General features: G+C 58.4%; 3 protein-coding genes across 11 annotated transcripts; 1 reads left to right on the forward strand and 2 right to left on the reverse strand.

The window, feature by feature from the left end:
• Positions 1-269: 269 nt before the first annotated feature.
• Positions 270-5,709, forward strand: IFRD2 (interferon related developmental regulator 2). Of its 2 annotated transcripts, XM_058726829.1 has the most exons (12): positions 274-572; positions 2,754-2,873; positions 2,958-3,042; positions 3,149-3,273; positions 3,358-3,515; positions 3,678-3,728; positions 3,815-3,993; positions 4,091-4,196; positions 4,520-4,657; positions 4,744-4,872; positions 4,952-5,047; positions 5,188-5,709. In XM_058726829.1, the coding sequence occupies exons 1-12, from the start codon at positions 515-517 to the stop codon at positions 5,266-5,268; spliced, it is 1,326 nt and encodes a 441-aa protein (XP_058582812.1). In that variant the 5' UTR covers positions 274-514; the 3' UTR covers positions 5,269-5,709. The 2 variants fall into 2 exon arrangements, with proteins under 2 accessions (XP_058582813.1, XP_058582812.1); XM_058726830.1 differs by lacking the exon at positions 4,091-4,196 and having other exon boundaries at positions 270-572.
• On the reverse strand, positions 5,342-10,491 carry LSMEM2 (leucine rich single-pass membrane protein 2). Of its 2 annotated transcripts, none has more exons than XM_058726853.1 (4): positions 9,251-10,491; positions 6,796-6,906; positions 6,521-6,703; positions 5,342-6,352 (listed from the first exon to the last, which is right to left on the reverse strand). In XM_058726853.1, exons 1-4 carry the CDS (start codon positions 9,270-9,272, stop codon positions 6,219-6,221), a joined length of 450 nt encoding a protein of 149 aa, XP_058582836.1. In that variant the 5' UTR covers positions 9,273-10,491; the 3' UTR covers positions 5,342-6,218. The 2 variants fall into 2 exon arrangements, with proteins under 2 accessions (XP_058582836.1, XP_058582835.1); XM_058726852.1 differs by having other exon boundaries at positions 6,796-6,909.
• Positions 10,492-10,607: 116 nt separating this feature from the next.
• Positions 10,608-21,666, reverse strand: SEMA3B (semaphorin 3B). 7 transcript variants are annotated; one of them, XM_058726817.1, is made up of 18 exons: positions 21,541-21,666; positions 17,397-17,583; positions 16,562-16,719; positions 16,379-16,441; positions 15,867-15,986; positions 15,694-15,787; positions 15,414-15,533; positions 14,387-14,532; positions 14,184-14,295; positions 13,998-14,067; positions 13,776-13,920; positions 13,234-13,453; positions 12,882-12,973; positions 12,765-12,806; positions 12,374-12,531; positions 12,212-12,267; positions 11,985-12,124; positions 10,608-11,451 (listed from the first exon to the last, which is right to left on the reverse strand). In XM_058726817.1, exons 2-18 carry the CDS (start codon positions 17,503-17,505, stop codon positions 11,050-11,052), a joined length of 2,247 nt encoding a protein of 748 aa, XP_058582800.1. In that variant the 5' UTR covers positions 17,506-17,583; positions 21,541-21,666; the 3' UTR covers positions 10,608-11,049. The 7 variants fall into 7 exon arrangements, with proteins under 7 accessions (XP_058582800.1, XP_058582802.1, XP_058582804.1 ...); XM_058726819.1 differs by having other exon boundaries at positions 17,397-17,598; positions 21,541-21,604; XM_058726821.1 differs by lacking the exon at positions 21,541-21,666 and adding an exon at positions 19,448-20,433.
• Between the last annotated feature and the right edge of the window lie 97 nt (positions 21,667-21,763).

A 21,763-nucleotide genomic window follows, 5' to 3' on the forward strand; every position in this document is an offset into this window, starting at 1 on the left:
CGTCCTCAAGTGCCCAGAAACGCTGGCCCTGCCTGACGTAGTAGGCTGCTCCAAAGAGGCAGCTTCAGTGTTAACAACTGTGCATGCATGCACGTGGGCGCGCGGGGGGCGGTGTACACAGGGCATTGTGGGTGCATAGTTCAGCTAGCGCGTCGTGGGTTTACGGGTCTCAGGAATAGACTACAATTCCCGAGGTGCTCTGCGCCTAGCCTGCTGGCGGTCATCTGGGCGCGCAGTCCCCTGGGACTAGTAGTTTCGGCCGCGCGCATGTGGTCCCGGAACCCAATGGCCAAGAACTCGCCTTCCCGGCCACCCGTTTAGCAGGGCGGGGCGCAGCGACTCGTTTGGCAGGGCGGGGCGCCTCGCGAAGATGGTGTCGCGTGCGGCGTGTGGCTCCCGTCGTCTGCCCAATTCTCAGCTTAGCCCACCGGCCGGTGTCTCGCCGGTCTGGAGCCCCCGCCCGCCGGGCCCCTGACCCTGAGCCTTCTGCGCGCCCGCGCTCCTGATTCCCGGCATGCCCCGCGCCCGTAAGGGCAGCGCACCCCGCAAGAGTGGCCAGCGCCGCGGAGCCGGTAAGTGGGGAGCTACTGATGAACGGCGAGCGGGGGTCCTGCGTGGCTTACCCGTCGGTGTTCCCGATGGCTCCCGAACGGAGACTCCTGCGTCGACCAACCTGGCGCTGCCTCCCGCAACTCTCCCGCGGCCAGCACGTGCCCCAGGAGGCAGCGGCCACGTGTGCGCCCAACTCAATTTGGACGCTGCTTGCTGCTCAGGAACCCACGCTACCGGGCCTAAACTGGTCGGTGCCTCTCGGCCTCAGTTTCTCCATTGCGGATCCAGCCCAGTTACCTGCTATGATAGACAAGCTCTCCAGAGAGCAGGAAGCCTGCCGCCTCGCTAATCCCTGCTCTTTTACTGGACTGGACTAGGAAGTTGGTGGGAGGGCTACTCTGACGGAGAGTACTGAGGTAGGGCGCGGACTGGCGGAGGGGTGGGGGGCGGTGGGGACGTTGCAGGATTCTGGCCTTGGTGGACCTGGCCCGAGAGGGTTAGGGAGTGCCCTTGAGCCTGCGGCAGTCCTGAGACTTATCAGCTTTGAACAGGAGTGTGTCTTGCTTCAGTAAACACATATGTTTACTCTGCAGGAATGGGGTGCCTGCTAGGCACAGCTTAGACCTGGCCACCACCCTAATGGGACTTGGGTGTGGGGACATCTAAGAGGGTAGCAACATTACAGAAGGACTGGTGTTGGGGGACAAGTTCATTTAAATGGTGTCAGCCCCAGACTTAAGAACCAAGGAATCCTTGAGGGGCTTCTGGGTGAATCCTGAGGAGGTGAAGAAGAGAGCACTGTGCAGAGGAAATAATTTGTGCAAAGGCCTGGCATCTAGAGAGGGAACAAATGAGGGAGGCTAGGCTGCTTTGGCTGGTTAGGGTAGTAAGAGAGGTGGTGAGCAGAGGACTGCATGCGTGCTGCACTTTGTCCAGCAGGTACATGGCGTATGTCGTTCTGAGAAGTAGGACCAGTCTGGTGACCAGAACCCATCTGGGACTCTGCTGCAGGAGCTGCCCTTGCCAAAGTCAGCCCCTGGCCCTGGGCAGAACCCACACACAGGAGCATTCCAGCTCTGCTGACCCTGACATTCTCCTGTGTTTACCTATTTTTAGGGACTCGTGTGGTCAGGGGTCACTCCACTCTCTGCATTTCCCGAGGTCAGGAGGAGCCTGTGTGTCCATCCACCGAGGGCTGAAGGCCTGGGATAGTCCAGGGGGAGCTCAGAAGACAGTATGCTTGAAGCCTGGGGCACCCAGCCATATCCACTAGCAGCTGGGCTTCTGCCCCAAGGCAGATGGGTGGTTGTGGGCCCAAAGAAGAGCCTTAACTAGTTGTTTGTTCAGTCATTGTCTTCATTTGCTGTACTAAATGAGGTGTTTTAGCATGTCTGTTTTGCAGATGAAAAAATTAAGGCATTGGGGGTGCCCGGGTGGCTCACCCATTTAGGGTTAAGCCTCTGACTTTTTGCTTGGGTCATGATCTCATGGTTCAGGAGTTCAAGCCCCACCTCGGGCTCTGTGGTGACAGCTTGGAGCCTGGACCCTGCTTCAGATTCTGTGCTTCCCTCTCTCTCTCTGCCCCTACCCTGCTCGCTCTCTCTCTCTCTCTCTCTCTCTCTCTCAACAATAAGTAAACATTGAAAAAAAAAAAAATTAAGGCGTTGAAGTCTAGGCACTTGACCTGGTTACACTCTTTTCACGATATGGAGCTGGAATTTGAACCCTGTGTCTGTCTGTATATGTTCTGTATATACAGATTCAATAATCGAAGCCCCTGACTTTTGCCCTGGCCATTTTTAGGCATAATCTGGGCTGGTGGCTGAGCTCCCCCAGGATTTGCCTAGATATGTCCCCACTCCAGGTGGGGCCTGTGCAGCCCCTTCTGCCTCTACCAGGACCTCAGTCTCCTTCTTAAAGCAGGCTCTAGTCTCAGGGAGGCTGTACTCACGAAGCCTGCCAGGTTTTCCTAGGCTGGGCCTGGGAATGTTCTCCAGTTGATAGACTTCACTCCCTTTCTCCTCTTTCCTGGCTCAGCGTCCCCTGCATCAGTCCCTGTGTGTACCACTTCAGCCTCCCATTTTCTCATCTCTGAGAGGGGGCAGGACTCTATTCTTGAGGGGTCATGAGGCCGGGTGAGGTACCCCCGGCCATCAGACATCAGTAAGGGCGGGCCAAGTGCTATGTTCCACCCTCCCCAGGTGCCCGGAGCAGAACCCAAGCTGACTCAGGTTCCAGTGAGGATGAGGCAGTCAGTGAGGCCCGCAGCACCACCAGTGAATGCCCCAGCCTTCTTAGCACTGCAGCAGAAGACAGCCTTGGTGAGAGTGGATGGGAGTTTGGCAGGGACTCTGGGGATTCCCTGGGGTAAAGCAAGACGCAGGGCTGACCAGCTGGCCTTGCAGGGGGGGATGCCGTGGATGAGCAGGGCCAGCAGGAAGACCTTGAGGAGAAGCTGAAGGAGTATGTGGACTGCCTCACAGACAAGAGGTACCCCTGACTGCCAGCCAACCCCTATACCCCTGTCCCTGCTCAGCCCATGCCAAGTATGACCCAGTAGGGCTGGTGCACAAGGTCCCCTTTCTTCATTCTTCAGTGCCAAGACCCGGCAGGGTGCTCTCGAGAGCCTTCGCCTGGCTCTGGCATCCCGCTTACTCCCTGACTTCTTGCTGGAGCGCCGCCTCACACTGGCTGATGCCTTGGAAAAGTGCCTCAAGAAAGGTTGGGCCCCGGGGGCTCACGGGAGACCTGATTGGCTGGGTACTGACCCTTGCTGCATGGGCTGACTGGAAAGCCTTCCTACAGGGAAGGGGGAGGAACAGGCCCTGGCCGCTGCCGTGCTAGGCCTGCTCTGTGTGCAGCTGGGCCCTGGACCCAAGGGCGAGGAGCTATTTCACAGCCTACAGCCCCTCCTGGTCTCTGTGCTCAGTGATGGCACAGCTTGTCCTGCTGCTCGGCTTCACGTGAGTGTTCTCTGCTCTGTGACACCCTTCCCTCCCCTAATCCCTAAGGGGAGAGGTAGGTTCCACCTGCTTTCAGGCTCCTTTACTCTGAGGGTGAGCCCTGTGGCTGGGAACCCAGGCTCACTCTCTAATCACAGCGTGGCTTTGCCCTCCTTCCAACAGTGTGCTTCTGCTCTTGGCTTGGGGTGCTATGTGGCTGCTGCCGATGTCCAGGTAAGTGACCTTTGGGCATGGCTAATAGAGTACCTAGGCCCTGGCTCTGCCCCTGAGCCACTCCCACTGCCTCCCTGTGTCCCTAGGACCTGGTCTCTTGCCTCAACTGCTTGGAAGGTGTTTTCAGCCGGTCCTATGGAATGGGTGGCTCCACAGCCCCTGTGGTCCCTGCCAGCCTGCATGGCGTGCTCTGTGCTGCCCTGCAGGCCTGGGCATTGCTACTCACCGTCTGCCCTAGCACCCATATCAGCCACATCCTGGACAGGTAAGAGCAACTGCCTGCTGTGAGTGGAAGGGGAAAGGTGAGCCCCCCCCCCCCCCCCCCCCCAGCCCACACGTAGCTCAGCCTGCCCCTTCCTCAGGCAGCTGCCCCGGCTGCCCCAGCTCTTGTCCAGCGAAAGTGTGAACCTGCGAATCGCTGCCGGCGAGACCATCGCACTGCTCTTTGAGCTGGCCCGGGACCTTGAGGTGTGAGAGAGGGGTGAGGGGAAGGGAGGGGGCCTGCTGACTCCACCTGCCCATCCTCGGCTGAATGCAGGGGACACCACAGAAAAAGCAGGACAGCCTTAGGTCCTTATGGAGGGGAGGTAGCCCTAACACAGACTGAGATGCCGGGTGCCATGGTGGTGGCAGGGGTGTCTGGCCCAGGCAGGGACCAGGAGGGAATTCAAAGGGGAGAGGCAGAGAAGAAAACCACTTCTTCTGAGATAGGAAGGGTTTGCGCAACCCCAAGTTGAGAGCCAGCAGAGCGCGGGCTTCTGCTCACACGCCCTCTATTGCTCCCACCGCAGGAGGATTTTATCTACGAGGACATGGAGGCCCTCTGCAATGCCCTGCGAACCCTGGCCACCGACAGCAACAAGTACCGTGCCAAGGCTGACCGCCGGCGTCAGCGCTCTACTTTCCGCGCTGTGCTGCACTTTGTTGAGGTGCGTGTGAGAACGTGTGTCCTAGTGAGAGTGCATCCCCAGGCACAGCCACCAAGCCCTGTTCTGCGGGTCCCTCTACTCTGCAGGGCGGTGAGTGTGAGGAAGAGTCGGTCCGCTTCGGGCTTGAGGTGCTCTATGTGGACAGCTGGGCTCGGCGCCGCATCTATGCTGCCTTCAAGGACGTGCTGGGATCAGGCATGCACCACCATCTCCAGGTGGGGAAGTAGACAGAGAGGGGACACCCAGCTTGGCTGTTTTGGACTAGCTTGAGCTCACTGCCCTCTTTGCCCCCAGAACAACGAGCTACTCCGTGATATCTTTGGCATGGGTCCTGTCCTGGTGCTGGATGCCACTGCCCTGAAGGCCTGCAAGATTTCACGTTTTGAGAAGGTTTGCACCCTTGGGCACGTTTATCTTCCCTCCATTCGCAGCACGGCCTGGAGGCCTGGAGCTCTGCAGGGGCTAGAGGAAAAGCCCTGGGCCTCCCCTTCCCTAGCTCACCATATCATCACTCTCTGCCCCCACTCCAGCACCTATACAACGCCGCTGCCTTCAAAGCCCGGACCAAGGCACGCAGCCGTGTGCGAGACAAGCGGGCAGACATCCTGTGAGGTGGAGCCAGCTGAAGAGGAGACTGTCCACACTCGTGCCTGTGTTTTTAACAGAAGACACTGCAACAACTGGTTGTTCCTGCCAGGAATTGTGGCTTTATTTTTTTAATGACAAAACCAAAAACAGACAGGGGTGGTGGCTGGAGGCCAGGGCACTTGGTATCCTGGCCCCTTGCCTCATCACAGCCCTGTGCTTCTCTCTGCCCTGTCTCAGGCCAGGCCAGATGTGTGCTTGTCCCAGGGCTGTGGGGCAGGCAGGAGGAGGGATGTGCCTTTCTCTCCTTTCTCGGCCCCTGCTCCCCTGGGATGACCTACTTCCTTGAGGGGAATGGCATCTGGACAAATGCCACCAAAACCGGTGGGGAGGCCAGGCTACCTGGAATGGATCTATATGCTGATTTTTAAAGATTATTAGAGGTAATTAAACTGAATGCTCAGCCATCTGTGGCCCTTAGCTCCTGGGTGTTTCTGCCTGCCCTGCCATTCACCACCACACTGGGTCTCCCCCATCTCCATCTCACCTTTGACCTCCAAGACCAGCTCCTCAGGTGGCCCTCCTCCCCATACTCAGCTCTGCCTGCTTGAGCACTGAGGCTGGACCCCCGCTGGGAGGCCTGGCAAGGTTTGGGCAGCTGGGGGTGGGGGGCAGCTATTTCTAGACTCTGAACCTATCTGGAAGCCAGAGGCTGCTGACAGGCCACAGAAGGAGCCAGGAGGCTGGTATCCCTTCCTCTGACCTTGGGCCACCCAAAGCAGGACCTTGGCACCAGAAAACTTGGCTAGGCCTGGCTTGAAGACAGGAGAGGCAGGTAGCTGTGGGGTCAGGTTAGACTCTTGTACAAAAACCTCACCGGGGAAGTAGGGTGGGACAATGGGTCAGGAGAAACCTGCCAATGGCGACTTTATTCCCCACCCACACACGCACCCAAGCCCCAGGTCCAAGTGGTATCTCAGCTGGGTGCTTGGGCCTCACTGGAGTTGAGCCTCCGCAGCTGGCTGAGGCTGGCAAGCCGGAGTCTGAGCAGCGTCTCCTCCTGTGTGCGCAGTGTGTGCGCCAGCATGCGGAGGGATTCACTCTGCAGCACTGTGGACGGGCAGGCGGGAATGGGGGGGTATCAGACCACGTGCCACCCCACAACTCCCCACCTCACTGGCTCGGCCTCTGCAGCTGTTTCCAGCCACGCAGAAAAGCCTTGCAGTCCCAGTTACTCGCTCTCAGTTCCCACTGGCTTTCCGCACCATCCAACCATACCGCTCAGGTAGACAGCCAGGATGGCAAGTGCCAGGCAGGTGAACACCAGCAATGCGAGCAGCAGGAAGCCTCCCCTGCTGTGCACAGGGCTGCAGCCAGCCTGGGCACACAGCGACGGTGGCAAGATACCCAGCAGCTCGTCCCATGGCTGCACCTCCTCAGTCAGGTAGGGGCGCAGCGAACCTGCAGGGCAAATGGGGCATCGGCAGGGTAGGGGTTGTGCCTGCTCTCCTCCCCTCTCCCAGCATATCAGTCCCCTGCCCTATGCCCCTCACCTCCACTGTGTAGGTCGCTGATGGACTCCACCTGGTGCAGGCGCACCTCCTGTATGTGGTTGGGGGCCAGTGGCGCCCTGCTCCTCGTGCTCGGTGTTAGTGCCAAGGTGTCTGCTGGGACAGTGCAGGGCTGGTTCAGCCAGCAGGTCACGCCTCCCTTTTAAGGTGGCCTCATGCGGCAGCCGCGGCTCAGAAAAGATGGGACAGGACAAAGGGACATTGGCTCCTAGTGCCCTAAAACCAGCTCAGGAATGACACTTGATTCGGAACCAGGATGACCCCAGAACTCCGTGGGCCTGTTAACACCTACAGTAGCAGGAGGTGCATTTGCCCTGCTCACTTTTGTTTCCTTACAAGCACCTCAACGACTTTCAGGCATTCCTCTGCCTGTTCATTTCTAGAGAAGAGTTTGTCAGCTTTGAAGGACTAACCCCACAGTGCGTGAAATTCATTCCTGCCTCTTCTGCTATCAGTTTTCCCTGCAGACCCTGTGGGTTGGCCATCAGGCCAGACCCAGTGCCTAGCACCTCCACATCTCCATCCTAGCTGGGTGGTGCTTGTGCTTTGTGGCCTTGGCTCTGCTTTAACATATTCAGCCTGATCCTGCTGTACTTCTGTGAACCCTGTTTTCACTCAACATGTGACATGCCTTTGTTATGAAGCTGTTCTACATGCTTCTGAGGTCCCCTTTGAGGCTGCCTGGGCATTTAGGTTGTTTCCAGTTCCCTTTGGAAGTGAGTAACTCCCAGGAAGGATATGCATCATTGAGTATGAAGGTTTTTCCCAATTTCCTAATTGTTAATAAGGACGGATTCCCAGAAGCAAAATCATTGGCTTAAAGAGCAGGGACTTTTCTTTAAGCCATTATTAAACTGTCCTCCAGAATGACTATCCACAACCCCCAAAAGGGTACAACATCGCCACCATTAGGCATTTTCAATGAAAAATTTATATATACACGTGTACGCATGTTTGCCAGTTAGGAGATGAGGAAAGGCTTTTCTTGACCTATTTGGGTCTCTTTTCCTGGAGGGCCTGATGAATGTGTGTGGCTTCCTAGTTATCCATTCACAGCCTCTGCCCATTTAGTCACTGGGACCTCTGTACTTTTCTTGTGATCTTACTATTTTTGTACTCCTCAAAAGTATTTATTTTGTGATTTCTAAAAAGGTACTTTTTTTTTTTTTTTTTTACTTCTTTGACTTTTTATTTTATTTATTTATTTTTTAATCTTGGCTCCTTAAACCTCCATATACCCAGCTGGCTGGTAGGTAACAGTATGGGGCATTGATAGGGGCAAAGGTGATTGGACTATCACTTTCACAACAATAACTCCACCTTCATGATTTGCTTGAAACTGGCCCTTGAAATGCTCCAAAGTGAAACAAGATGCTGCCAGTCATTATGTTTGGGTGATAGGTCAGGGGTCATGTGAAACTCCTCTGCACTTGGCTCTGCTTTCCCAACACTTTTTGTTTTTTAATGTTTATTTATTTTGAGAGAGAGCAAGCTTGCCCGCTTGGGAGTTGGGGAGGGGCAAAGAGAGAGAGAGAGAATCCCAAGCAGCCTCCACTAGTGCTGTCAGTGCAGAGTCCAGTGTGGGGCTTGAACTCACAAATGGTGAGATTACGACCTGAGCCAAAATCAAGAGTTGGCCACTTAATCGACTGAACCACCCAGGTGCCCCTCCCTACACTTTATAAATTGAACTCAGATTCTGTTCATCACCAGGAATATCGTGGTAAACATCATTGTTAGGGCCTCAAAAGGAGGCAAACATCCTCCACCACTAGTGGGGGTTGGGGCCCTCCCATCCAGTTGAAATGTTGAAAATGTGATAAGAGGGTTGACCAGCTAGACCTGCTGGAGCAGTGAAGCAGCTGGTCATCCCTGCTGTGGCCCCTGTGAACCTCTGTACTTCTTGCATACAGTGGGGTAGTTAGGTGATTGGCCACCAAAGTCTTAACTAGCTGTCAGTCTGGCCAGGCCAAAGGATCCCAACTGGCTAACAGTTGGGTCCAGTTAGGCCCAAGTTGGAGGTGACCAGAGATCTATCCACTCCCAGTCCCTGGGCTGCATGCCCAAATGCTTCCTGGAACCACTGCCCGCCCCCAATCCCAGCTTCCTCCCTGAACGAAGAGCCGAACTGGCCTGGCGGGCCACCTACTCAGCCCATACCCACTTGGGCACAGCCTATAGCTGACTACCCCCAAGCAAGTAGCTCCCCCCAATCCCTCCCTGCTGTCCCTAGCAGGGGAAACAGGCAGGGCCTAAGGGGAGGTGGGGTTCCAGACATAGCCCTTTCTCCATGCACAGGGGGCAGGTTCCCTTAATCTACGGCATGGTGATTGATGACTAGTTAAGGAAGTGAGGTCAGTGGGACAGAGTGGGTTTGCTCTGTGGTTCACAGGGTCACAGGACTGGGGCCTTGCCCTCCCCCACAGTCATCTCCTACCTTCTTGGGTGTCCTCAGGCATGGTGGGCGGTGGGCAGCTGGGGGGCTGATAATAGCACTCAGTATCAGGACAGGATGGAAGCAGCAGCGGCTCCTCAGAGCCTGGGGAAGGCAGGCCACCTCCCAGCCTGGGCCTAAAATAGGCCTGAGCTCAGCCCACTGGGCTATATTTAGAGGGGGCAGCTCTCAGCCATGGGAAGTTGTGGAGTGACCCACATGGGCCAGCTAGATGGTGATGGAGCCCAGACAAGAGCACACCTCCACTAATACATGTGCCCAGGGTCTTCCCTGGGGAACTCTACCACTCCCATACATGCACAGGCCTTGGTGTCTGTATCCAGACAAGCTGCCTCATGCTCACCTCCAGCAATGCCCCACATGGCAGCCAAGGTATGTAAGGGAGCCCTGTGCCTCTATCCACAAAGACCCCGACCCAAAGTTGGGTCATCTCTTCTCCCAGCACACGGACAAGAACCTACCCCTGTGTGACCTGCTGGCACCAGGGATTGGGGTGATGCATTGCAATGAGGGCTCTGAGAATCCCCAAAGAGGGCAGAGACACACCTATAAAGGTAAACACTCGTGTTGGTCAGTGGGCAAACTTAGGCTGAAGATTGGTATTTCTGTTAATAAGCCTACAACCTTGGTTAACGGATTGCCTGCTCTCTGACCTCCATTTTCTCATTTGTAAAACAGAGAGGACAATTATGGTTCCTCCCTGGTGCAGGACATGTGAAAATGGAATGCAGCTGCATGTCTGCAGTTTACCTCCTCCCTCCTCTCTCCATACAAGTCACACCATGTTGTGTGAGGAGGCATGGTACCACTCACCCCTGAAGGGAGGAAGTGGCCAGGCTGAGGGCCCACCCTTTGCTGTTGGACCCCTGTGGCCCTTCTCCCCAACTGGGAGGAAGTAAGACAGTAAGAATCCTCCCCCTAAAACATCCCAAATCCATCACTCCACTGTATCACACTGGCCTCCTTGATGTTCCTCACACACAGCAACCTTGTTTCCACCTCAGGACCTTTGCACTAGCTGTTGCCTCCTGGAACACTCCACCCCTTAGATACTCCCATGACTGGCTCCTTGTTGTTTAGCTCAAATGTCACCCCCTCAGTGATGCTTTCTCACATTATTTTCCATATGTCCAAATTTCATTTTCTTCATAGCACTCATCCAAGAAATCATATTCAGAACATACTGTGCAGGTCAGTAGGGCCCCAAAGGCCCCACAGAATCTACTCAGTCACATGGAAACTGCCTTTAATCCTCATCACAGCATCCTTTTCAGAAACTGAGGTCCTAAGACTGCTAGGAAGTTGCCCAAGGCCGCACAGCAAGACCTAGTACCAGCGGTTGTCAGCTGGGGCCATTCCAGCTTCGGCTCATAATGTGTTTATTGCATTAGTACAGTCGGCCTGTCCCACTCCCGCCCCACCAGTTCAGCCTGTTCACAGCTTTCTGCTCATTCTCCAAGGAGGAGGTCTTTATCCCGGGGTGGGCACTCCGGGCACCTCCTCTGCCCAGGTCGTTGCTCTGGAGCCTTGCTTATCTCCCTCCTCCCGACCAGCCGGCCCCTGTGCCCCGCCTGGGCCGTCCCTCCCAGGGCTACATTCAAGGGTTATCCTCTGTTAATAAATAAGCCGGGGAGGCTGCCCCTCAGCCAGGGCCTGTAGGTCGGTGTCTCCATCAACCAGGGACCAATGTGCCAGGCCCCCTAGCTGTGCGTCCTCCACGGTCTGTCCTCCCCCTGTCCTGCCTGTAGCCTCCTTCCCTGTACCCGGCGTGGACTGCCGAATCACCAGTGCGCTGCGCTGCGCGGCCCCCGCTCAGCACGCGGCTCTGGGGCGTGCCTTCGCCGGTTTCGGCCCTTCCTCCGTGACTCGGGAGGCGGTGGGCGCGACTCGGGCTGCAGACGACACATTCGCAGGGAACTCGCGCCACCGCCGCCCGGCTCCACCAGCTGCAGGAAGTCCCGGTACCAGAGCCTGGGGCCTGGAGGGGCTACGGGCACAGCCTCCTCGGTCCGGGCCAGCCTTTCGGCCTGCGCAGCACTCAGCACGTGTAGCACCAGGCGACGCAGCGACTGCGAAAAGCCCTGCTCCACAGCTGCGCACAGGTACACGCCAGAATCCCCGCGCCTCAGTCCGCGCAGCAGCAGTCCCCCCGTAAGGCGCTCCGCGCGCTCCTCCATAGCTACCTGCAGGCGGGGCCAGTGGGAGGCAAAGGCATCGGTGTCAGGAACAAGGAAACCCGGCTCCCAGGTCGGGCCAGGAGAGGTAGAGGGTCAACGGTGGCCAAGCATGAGCAGGTAAGGGACTCTCGCAGGTGTACCTTTGAAGGTTGGGTGCACTGGGACCAGTGGTCTAAAAGCGGAAACCCTTACGGGACCGGACGAGACCGGACGGGACTGGACTGCAGAGGGGGGTGGGGGGTGGGGGTTACCTGAACATGGGGGCGGGGCGGGGGCCTCAATGGGCGGGGCGAGGGCGGGGCTCCTCTCGGATGGGGGAGGGGGGTGTCAGGAGTCTAGTTAGATGGAATGGGGCCTCACCAGAATGTGGAGTTCAGGTAAGGGACCAAACTGGACGTAAGGGGTCTAGCTGGACGGACTCTCACTGGGCGGGGTCGGACCTAGTCTAGAAGTGGGAACCACACTGGCTAGGGCGGGGCTCTCCTGGATGTAGGGGGCGGGACAAGGGCTTGTTGGGGAAGGGAGGGCGTGAGGCTCACCTGGGTGTGGGTCGCCTCCCCTGCGCGCTGGAAGGTCCATTCCACGCGCGCCTGCAGCGAGCGGGGCTCACACTCCAGGAAGGCGCTTCCGCCCTCCACACCGAACACCTTCCGCTCCAGCAGTGCGGGATGAGAGGAGTCTGGGGAGGGCAAAGGAATGTCAGATTCAGGCAGGGCAGGGTGGGGCGTCTTCAAAGGCCCAGAAGTGGGGCAGCTGGGGCACTCACCGCCGGAGCACAGCGTGCTGGGGTCGCCATTCCTCACGTCTTGCCGCCGGAACCGCCTGCAGGGTGGGGGTTGCATTGGTACATTAGAGCCTCCGTGAGTCCTTCTTCATTTAGCCAGGTGCTGCAAATGATTCCAGGTGGCCCGCCCCCAACCCTGCCCACCTTTTAGCGCTGGGCTGAAAGCGCGTGCACGCGGCCCCGTCCCAGGCGCAGTAAGGGTCTCGCGCAAGGCAGCATTCCGCACAGGCGCGGCCGTGGGCAGCACAGAGGTGCAACGGGATCTGGGCGACAGCGCTCCGCGAAGCTATGTACAGCTGGTGCTAGGGGGCACGAGGGGCTCCGGGCTGACCGAAGGCAGCCCTGTGCCCGCCTCCCATTGGTCAGGGATCCCTCACCCCACTTGACACTGATCAGGGTCTCAGGTCACGCAGTCTAGCAAAGGCAGAACCTATACTCAAACCCAGTGCTTCAAACTACCAAGGGAGGCGTGAAGGTAGGGGTGCCCGGGGAACACACTGGGTCCCTTCTGCTCCCAAGCCTTTTGGTCACTTACCCTCTTGGAAGAGATTTGCATGCTGGTGATAGCAGATGAATCCTGAGAGGAGGAGGAGCGCTGGGATCAGAGATCAATGGGGTAGGGTTCCTCTAGGAGGAGGGGGCTAGGCCTCACCTCAAAAACGTGCAGCTCCTCCAAGAGCAGCCCCTCCCCGTTAGGCTGGCTGCCCTTGGGGACAGAGATCACCTTCAGCACTGTGCCAGCGTCTGCAGGGATGAGGAATGAGTGATTCCCTGTGTTTCCTGGCAGCTAGGGCTGGGGATCTCCTCACTTCTGAGGCCTTTACCCTTAGCATGGTTGGATAGGTGAAGAATGTGGGTTGGAACAATCAGACCAGCATCCAGAAGGAGATGAGAGCACAACCCAGGCAAAGATGTGAAGATGGGACTGGGCAGGGGCAGCTTCCGCTGACAGGTGGAAGAGAGTCTGGACAGAGTTTTATGGGCAGTCACGGCAGGACACTGACCTGTGCCAATGAAGAGGACGTCGTAGTGTCCGTCAGCAGCTGCTACACGGTCTGCAGTGATCTGGGTGAAGGTGTACCCGGCATCCACTTGTATGAAGAGAGGGCGACCACCCATGGGCAGGACCGAATTGTACATGAGGGGGTGGTTCCGGGCAAATTGAATGACGTCATCAGGAAAGTCCTTGGTAGAACTGAAGGTGCCAAAGGTCTTGCTGGGACACTGGGCAGGTGGGGAGGAGGCACGACAGGGATGTGGGTACGAGGGCCTGGTGGGTCCACAAGAGACCTCCAGGTACCCGAGTATAGGGGAGTGCTAATGGACAGAGGTCTGCCCTGCGAATCTGAAGAGAGTAGACCCAGCCTTGCCCTTGGGAGTCTTAGGGGGAAATATGCCCTTCCTCTGAGGAGCCCTGTCTGACGAAGGTGATGTTTTCCCACCCATAACGGAAGGAAAAAACCACATTCACCAAGAAGATCCCAGGCCAAGTTTTCCACCCCTGAGACTTTAAGTGGGTTGTGGTGGGACTCCTGGGGCTACGCACCATGCCAGGCCGAGGGTAGGGGACACGGCCCTGGTAGGACACCCACTGGTGCATGGGCCCTTCCTTGTGTGCAAAGGGCCCCAGGAAGGCCCGGCGCACGTCGTTCATGCTGTACACACACACTGCAGAGCCCTGGAAGATGGTGCTGCAGGCGAAGACATGAGCAGACTGAGGGGCCCAGCAGAGCCTGTTGGGCCCTGCCCTCTACCTCCTGCCCCTCACCTCGATGTGGAGAAGACAGCGTAGAGCAGTGGGCTCCAGCGGTCCCTCAAGGACAGCAGGAACACGTCCTCTGTGGGGAAGAAGCCTAGTTGGGGGAGGGCACACAGCCCTCTGGGCAGCCCGGCTCCTGGGTCTGGCCCCCTGCACTCCCTCTCTCCAACCCCATCCTCTGCTCCTGGCACTCACGGAGGTGGTCAAAGTGCGTGTCACCCTCGACACCTGGCACTGAGCACACCAGACGTGCCTTCAGGAACGTGGTCCACTTGTTGACAAGGCTTCGCTGGCCTCCCACGTCATTCTGCAGGGTCAATCAGCAGGGATGAGGGGGAGGCCCAGACAGGCAAAAGGGCAGGGATGTAGTCATCGGATGTGGCCCAAGGACTCCTCACCCGACAGATCTGGCCAACCCGGGACACAGTCTGGCGTCCCAGTGATGGCGAAGCCTCCACTGCCGACTCACGGAAGAAGAAGTAGATCTTGTCATCATCAGGATTCTCGCTCTCTGGGATCCAAAAGACCTTGACGAACTTGGGCTCTAGCAGCAGGAGGAGTGGGGTCAGAAAGGTCTTGGCCCTGCCACTCATGAGACCCACATGCTCCCTCTCCTTTCTCTGGTGCCCCCAGAAGCCCACGGGGCAGCATCTGACCACCCGGTCTCCAGGTAGGATGGCACTCTAAGGGGACAACATCCAGAGGATCAGGGCCTGTGAGTCAAGAAGTAACCACAAGAGGGCAGCAGAGACCAAGACTGCCTAGACACACAGGCCTCTCCCCTCGGCCCCTGACAGTTCTCCAGGCCCTTGGTCCAGAAAGGAGGGAGATGGGATATTGGGGTTTTACCTTCACTCATGAATCTTCCTCTTGAGCAGGAAGCAGATTCCCCCTGTTACTGCTGTGAATACTCTGCTGGGTCCCCTCACTCTTAAAACAAATGACCCTGACCTCTGACAATGCGGACAGACCCCTTATCCTTTCTCTTTTCATGAGTCTGTTCCTTGGCTTGTTCCTGCCCCGGAGCCTTTGCACTAGCTGTTCTCTTTACCTGGAATGCTCTTCCCTCAATCCTGCTGTGCTTTGGGAATTAGCTCTCCCCTGTCCTCAGCAGAGTGGCTTCCTGTCTCCAGTTCTCTTACCACCTGGTCTCCTTTTCCCTTTCTGTCTGTTCACTCACTGGTCTCATTGCCATTGGAACCATCTTATTATGTACCTGTTCTGAGGTCTGTGACCTCAACGAGGGCATGGGCCACACAGGTCTTGTCTGCCCTGCAGCCCCAGGCCCTAGCACAGGGCTTGATGCATGGTGGGTACTTGGCGAGACCTGGCTGCACCCACTGCTCACTTCCTTTATGGGTCTTACTAGGCACCCACCCTGTTGGGAATGAGAGCCCCCTCCCAATAGCTCCACCAGCCTTTCACCGTTGAGCCAGCGAGAATCATGTGGTTCTGTTCGCAGACTTGGACGCTGGCCCAGGCTGCGGAAGATGGTGAAGTCCCGGCCCATGAGGTCTGCGGCCACCCCTGAGTACAGTTCTTTCCCTGCAGATAGGGCAAGGGCTGCTTAGCCAATCTGAAGACTCTCTGTGGGGAGTGCTTGTAGAGCTCCAAGAGCTCTTAAGGAGTCAGTGATGCCCTGGGGGCTCTCAGTGGCTCTCAGGAGGGTCTAGAGTCTCTGCAGGGCCCTAGCCATTGGACTCACCCACCAGCACGGAGGCAGCCCGATGCCTGGGGTCATAAGGACTCTTGCCCTTGCCGTCCTCCAGCCTTCGAAGGTCTAGCCGGAGCGTGGGCTCCTGGGAGGCAGGGGGCAGTTGTTACTTCCAGGCCCTTCTTTACCTCCCAACCTCCCTCTCTGCCTAGATCTGGCCTTACCTCCAGCCGGTGGCCCACCTCCACAAATGCACAGGTTGGGTGGAAGGCCCCTGTGCCACAGGCCAGCAAGTGGGTGCGGTTGTAGGCATGCAGCAGCTTCACGAAGTTCATGCACTCAGTCTAGTGGGCGGGCAGGGGCAGGGACGATGAGGCCTCCCCCAGGGAGGCAGCGTTAAGGGGTCCCAGCTCGCCAGTGGTACCTCACCCCTTCCTCTCTTCTGCATCAGTCCAGGCAAGTAGCAACATGGGCTTCAGGGGCCCGGACACCCTCGGTGACCAGCTCAGCCCACCTCTCACAGAAGGGGTGCATGGAGAAGCATAGGCCTGTACAGCCCCCTATGACTCAGAGGCCCCCAAGAAGAATCACATGAGCCTCCACCCTGACTCACTACCTCCAAACTTCAGCCACCTCGACCCCCTGCCCCCATCCCAGACAGAAGAGGCAGGCTTCTGCTGTCTGCGGAGCAAGGGGCCGGGCCTCCCCGCTCCCGCCCCGGGCGGCCGGCACTCACACCAATGTCCTTCCCTGCCCAGTTGCACTCCTCTCGCCATTCCACAGGGGCCGGCCAGGCCAGCTGCGAGGGGGCCAGGGAAGGGGGACACAGGTCAAGGGCCTTTGCCTGGTCTCTGTGAAGAGGGTGTCTGCTCAGGGGCCCACCCCCCTGGGCAGCACAGAGGCTGGGGATCCCTGGCACCTTCTTGGCCCGCTTGCTGATGTCGTCCAGGCTGAGGGAGGCCACGCGGTTCTCGGCACCCACAAACAGACGTCCTCTCTCCTCGTCCACCAGCAGAGCTTCATAGCAGCAGGTCCTCTCCAGCCTGAAGGTCCGGAGACCGTGCTGGGCCTGGAGCTCTGCAGGGTAGTGTTTGCCAGCCATGCTGGGAGCTTTCCCCAGACCCTACCTATCGTCTTTCTCACAGGTGATGGTTGTATATGTGACCTGGCCCACACATGTGAGTTTACCCATGTGTGAGTTTACATTCGTGAAGACAGATCCACCCATGTGAAAAGCTTCCAGAGTGGGCAATGCAGCACCGTCCCCCCCCCCCCCCCCCCACCCAAGGGAAAAGCAGGTTGAACTCCTCAGGCGTGCCTGGACAAGCAGTGTCTGCAGGCGGGCGCACTGGGAGGCCGGGTGTTGGGGGAGGCTGCATATGTAGGGAAAGCCAGGACCCCCACCCCAAAGTCAGGCTGAGGATTCTCTGCCACCCTGCTACTAGCCTAAGCTCAGTGCGATGCCTGGTGACCACCCTTCTGTGTCAGGGGTGTGGGAGTGGTGGATGGGACACAGGCAGGATCTGTTGCCACGGGAACAGAAGGGGTCTTCCTGGGAAAGTCAGAGGAGAATGTGTGCAGAAAGGCTGGGGGCTGAGGCCAGGACAGGGTTAACTGGAGATGGCCTGAAAGTGCCCCCACTCAAACCTGGGCCAGTGGCACAGGGCAGCAGCAAACTTAGTGCCCCCTACTCACACTGGGTCTCTCTCCTGCCCACCCTGAGCCAAGCCCTCTTGCCTGCCAGGTGCACCTACCTTGGAAGGAGAGCCGAAGGCGGGGAGGGCTGGGGGCAGCACCCCCCAGCACTGCTGCCCAGAGCAGGGCCAGGCCTGGGATCATGGCGGCGGCCGCAGCCTGCCCCATCCGGGCAGCTCAGGGTGCTCAGGGTTCAGCAGGCGTGTGTGGAGGAGCCTTGAGCCGCCCTGGACTCTGCCCCAGGATCTGGAAGAGAAGGAGCTGCAGCAAGGACGAGGGCGGGCTGGAGGCTAGGGGGGAGTCCCCAGGGATCAGATTACAGCCCCTAGGGAAAAGAGGCTGGGGGGTCGCATTCCACTTCCGAGCTCTCCCCTCCCTCCAAGTGTGCCCTGCCTGGCCACAATCACAGACACACCCACGCTGGGCACACCCTTGGGGTCACCCCCACGTGGGCAGGCGCCCGCCCCACCACGTCACCCTCCCTGGTAACCCCCCTCCCATAGACACACAGGCATTAATTCACAAACTCTGTGTGCCTACTTCATGCCAGCCTGGGACATTGGGGGACACAGACAAAGTCCCCATGCAGGAGGGGGCAGAGTGCCAACAAGGACTCAGATCAGTGCAGTCATTTCAGAGGGCGCCAAGTGTAATGAGCAAAACAAACCAGTCATGGGAGTGAGAGCAGCAACAGGAGGGGTGAGGCCTCTGGAGGTGGCTGTGCACCCACAGGCCTACAGAGGAACTGAGGCACCCTTGGGGCTGGAGCCAATGGTGTGGGCGCCTGTGAGTGTGACTGTTTCTGAGGGTCCCTTTGTGTTATCTGTATCGCGCGCGCGTGTGTCATGTGTATGCAGGCAGATGTGTACATGTCTGTGACAGTGTGTGGCATGAGAGTTGTATTATACATGTAGATATATGGCACATGTGTGCACTTTACACACGTGTATATGTGTGTCACAGATGCGTGCATGTGCGAATGTGTGTGCAGACACACAGACAAGTGTATGTGTGTTTCTCTGGACATGCAGGTGAGCAAATACAACTGCAGAGACAATCACAGCCTTCAACTCGGAAACATGCCTGAAACCCATTCCTCTGAGGAAGAAGTGCTGCCCAGGAGCCCCAGCGCCTGCACGGCTGGGGCTGGACAGAAGCCTCGGCTGCTGACTTGGAGATGGCTGCAGCCCCAGCTTCGTGCTTGACCTCTCTCTCCCCACACGAGGGTGGAAGGAGCTGGTTACACAGAAATTCTGTGAGCTCAGACTTCAGACCCAAGAGGAATCAAGTCCTCAGGCAGCCTCTCACCCCTGCTTCTGGTGAGCTGCCCTTCTCTCTCTGAGCTTCCGCTGCCTCTGTACCTCTCCCTCCCCCGCCTTCGCCCTCAGGTTTCACCGTCTTTGAGCCCCTCCACCTTTGAGCCAGAGCCCTTCCCTGGACCCCTTACAAGGGGCCAGCCTCTAGCCGCAATGCCCAATCATCCTCCCCAGAGCTGGCCCGGCAGGTGCCGGGCGCAGGAGCCCTGGTGTGGGGCAGGGTCCTGGGGTGCACAACTGCCGAGGGGCATTCCACATCGCTCCCCCCAAACCCCTGCCCAGTCCCGCAGCCCCCGAACCCCTCCCGTGCCAGGACCCCCACCTCCCGCCTTCCCTCCACTGACACTTGCCATCGCCTTTTCCGAGCCCAAGCCCGTGAGGTCTGCGATGCCACAGAACACCGGGCGGCCCTCCCTGGAGAAGGGAAGAAGCCGCGGGGCCGCAGGGCACCCTCTGACGGCTCCTTTAAGGAGCAACCCCCGCCTCCACCAAGCCAGCCGCCGCCCTACACGCGCCGTCAAGTTTATGGGGCGGATCGGGTGACCGGGCAGGCAGCCGGGCCAGCCAGAGTTGGTGGCCAGGCCAGAGTGGAGTGGGCACAAGGGAGGAGTGGGGAGGAGCGACCCCTCCCCTGTAGGGCCTCAGGGCAATAGGGTGCACCCAAGAGCCATCCGGAAGTGGGGCAGCCAGTCCAGGCAAAAGAGGAAGAAGCAATAAGGCCCCCTCCCCAGCCCCAGAAGGCTCTGTGAAGCAGGCAGAGGGAACAGCAGGTCCAGGAAACTAGAGTTCCTCACCTGTCCCTACACAGCTGGGGAGGTGGAGGTGGGTAATGAGGGGCTCAGTTCCCAGGAGCCAGCTGGCATGGGAGGGTAGCAGGTCCGGGGATGGAGTTCTCAACTAGGGGTCCGATGGGCCCCCAGTCCAGCCCCAGCCCTTGCCCCTCCTCACCACTAGAGCCACTTAGTGCTTCTGCCACCTGGCTGGCAGAGGCTGTGAGGACAGCAGTTGGGGCAGGAAAGGAGGGGCGCGAGAGGGCCAGGCGGGGCAGTCAGAGGCGGCAGAGGCCCTCAAGTTTCACTTCTGCACTGTGGGATGTAGGCCCATCCAGAGACCCCTCCTGATGGGTGGTTCTGCCTCTCTGCAGGGGGGTGAGGAGCATTCTGTGTGACCTCTGTGATTCAGGACACACGGCTCTGAAACCTCGGTGGCTCAGTTGGGAAGGGTCTGGGATCTTAGCCTGAAACTGACCCTGGTGGACAACCCTGTTTGTACTGCCGGGGGTCTGTCTGCTTTGGAAGAGCTGAATGTTGACAATGGCTGAATGGGGCCCTTGGGTCCACCTGGGTGAACGTGACAGGGCTTGAGGATGGGCTTTCACCCCTCAATCCCCATAAAAGGCATCTTCCCACAACCTCCCCAAGGCTGCTCAGCAGCTCTGCAGTTGATCAGTGAGGGAGGCTGTGTGAACTTCAAGTTCTGTGGCCCGTCCCCTGCCAGCTTCCCTGGAGTAGCGGTGTCTGTGTCTGTGTCTGTGTCTGTGTCTGTGCCCAGCCAGGGTGGGGCCGTGCCCTTCTTTCCTGAGCCTCGAGACCTAGTTTTCCTGAATTGGCCTGGCTGGCTGGCAGAGGAAGAGTCAGGGGCCTTCAGGAGGGGAGTGGAAGGATGCACCCCAGCTTGAGCTCTTGGGCTTCTGGGAAGCAGCCTCTTTCTCCTCCCTGCTTCTGCCTTGGACCTGGGCAGCCTCCCCTGGCCCCATGCAAGCAAACAAAATTCTTTGGCTGTTTACAATTTTCCACCCTACCAGCCAAGATCAGCAAGTGCCTTTGAGGTCCCCACCCACCCCTACTGTGCCCCCTACCTGCCCCCAGTGATTTTAGTTCTTCAGGCTCAGGGTCATGGTCTCAGTTTCATTCCCTCCCAGCCCCGTGTCCATACTGAAAAGTAGAACCAGGACCCCCACCATCTTTCCAACATTTTGGGGCTGTCCCCGCCCACCTGAGCCCTCTGCATTGATTTCCTTGCTTCTTGGAGCAGGAAGGGAGATCTGCAGGGGTGGGAGCTCAACTTGTCCTTGTCCCCACAAAGTCTCCTTTCTGCTCCTCAGCCGCAGGTCCAAATGTATGCCAGACCCTGGACAGACACCTCGCGAAGGCAGCACTCTCGGAGCAGGGTCATTGTCTGTGAGCTACTCTGGACTCTGGGAGTCTCTGGAATCAGTCAGCCTGGGCCCAAGTCTTGACAGAATGGAACAAACTAGGAAGGTAGCTGTATGGCTACCTGCACCACTGCCCAAGGGCCACCTCAGCCTCCTGACCTCTACCCTTTGCCAGGGTACCCATGGGCAAAGGCCTGCCTGGATTCTTGCCCTGATGCTGCCTGTTAGTGGCACAGCCCACCAAGGCCTTGGTTTTTCTTTCTGGAAATAACTGGATGGTCCTGCCAATCCTACCACCTGCCTCCTCACCCCCCCCCCCCCCCCCATCACCAGCTGGAAACTGTGCCCTGCCTGGACTCTGGGTGGTGCGGCTAGGGTAGGATATTCATCTGAGGAAGGCTGGAGACAACGCTCCCAGTGCCCAGCCTGGGCTGGGTCAGGCCTTGGCTTCCCACTCACACCTGTTTTAGCCATTAAGGCTGGTGGCTCCAGCGTCACAACCTTCCCCAGTTCTGGCCACGTGGGTATTAGGACACGCTACCCTGAGGACTTAGGCATTGGGTTGGGGTGAGATAGGGGGTAGGAATGGGCCCGGGGAAGCCTGACTGAGAGGCCTGACTTCCCTGACAATCTACTACCCACCCGGGAGGAGATTTCCTGGGAGAAGGTGTTGGGGCCCTTCCCCCACCCGCCCCCAGCCTAGTATCCGTGCTCCCAGGTACCCTGGCCCACCTTTTTGGAAAGATCAGCTCTTCCCCTCCTTGCCTGTTCCCCTTCCCTTCTGAGGGCCATGTCAGTGCTGAGGTGGAGGGGCCGAGGGAGGGGCTGCCAGGAACCCTGGGCCTCTGGTTGTGGCCCTGCCCCCACCCGCTCCGCCCCTGCCCTCCGCCTCCTGCACATTCCTCCTGGGCTGAGGTCAGCCCCTCAGGGATGGGGTAGCCCCCCCCACCAGCCA

Source organism: Neofelis nebulosa, chromosome 4 (assembly GCF_028018385.1).
Source record: "Neofelis nebulosa isolate mNeoNeb1 chromosome 4, mNeoNeb1.pri, whole genome shotgun sequence".
NCBI classification, from domain to species: domain Eukaryota; kingdom Metazoa; phylum Chordata; class Mammalia; order Carnivora; family Felidae; genus Neofelis; species Neofelis nebulosa.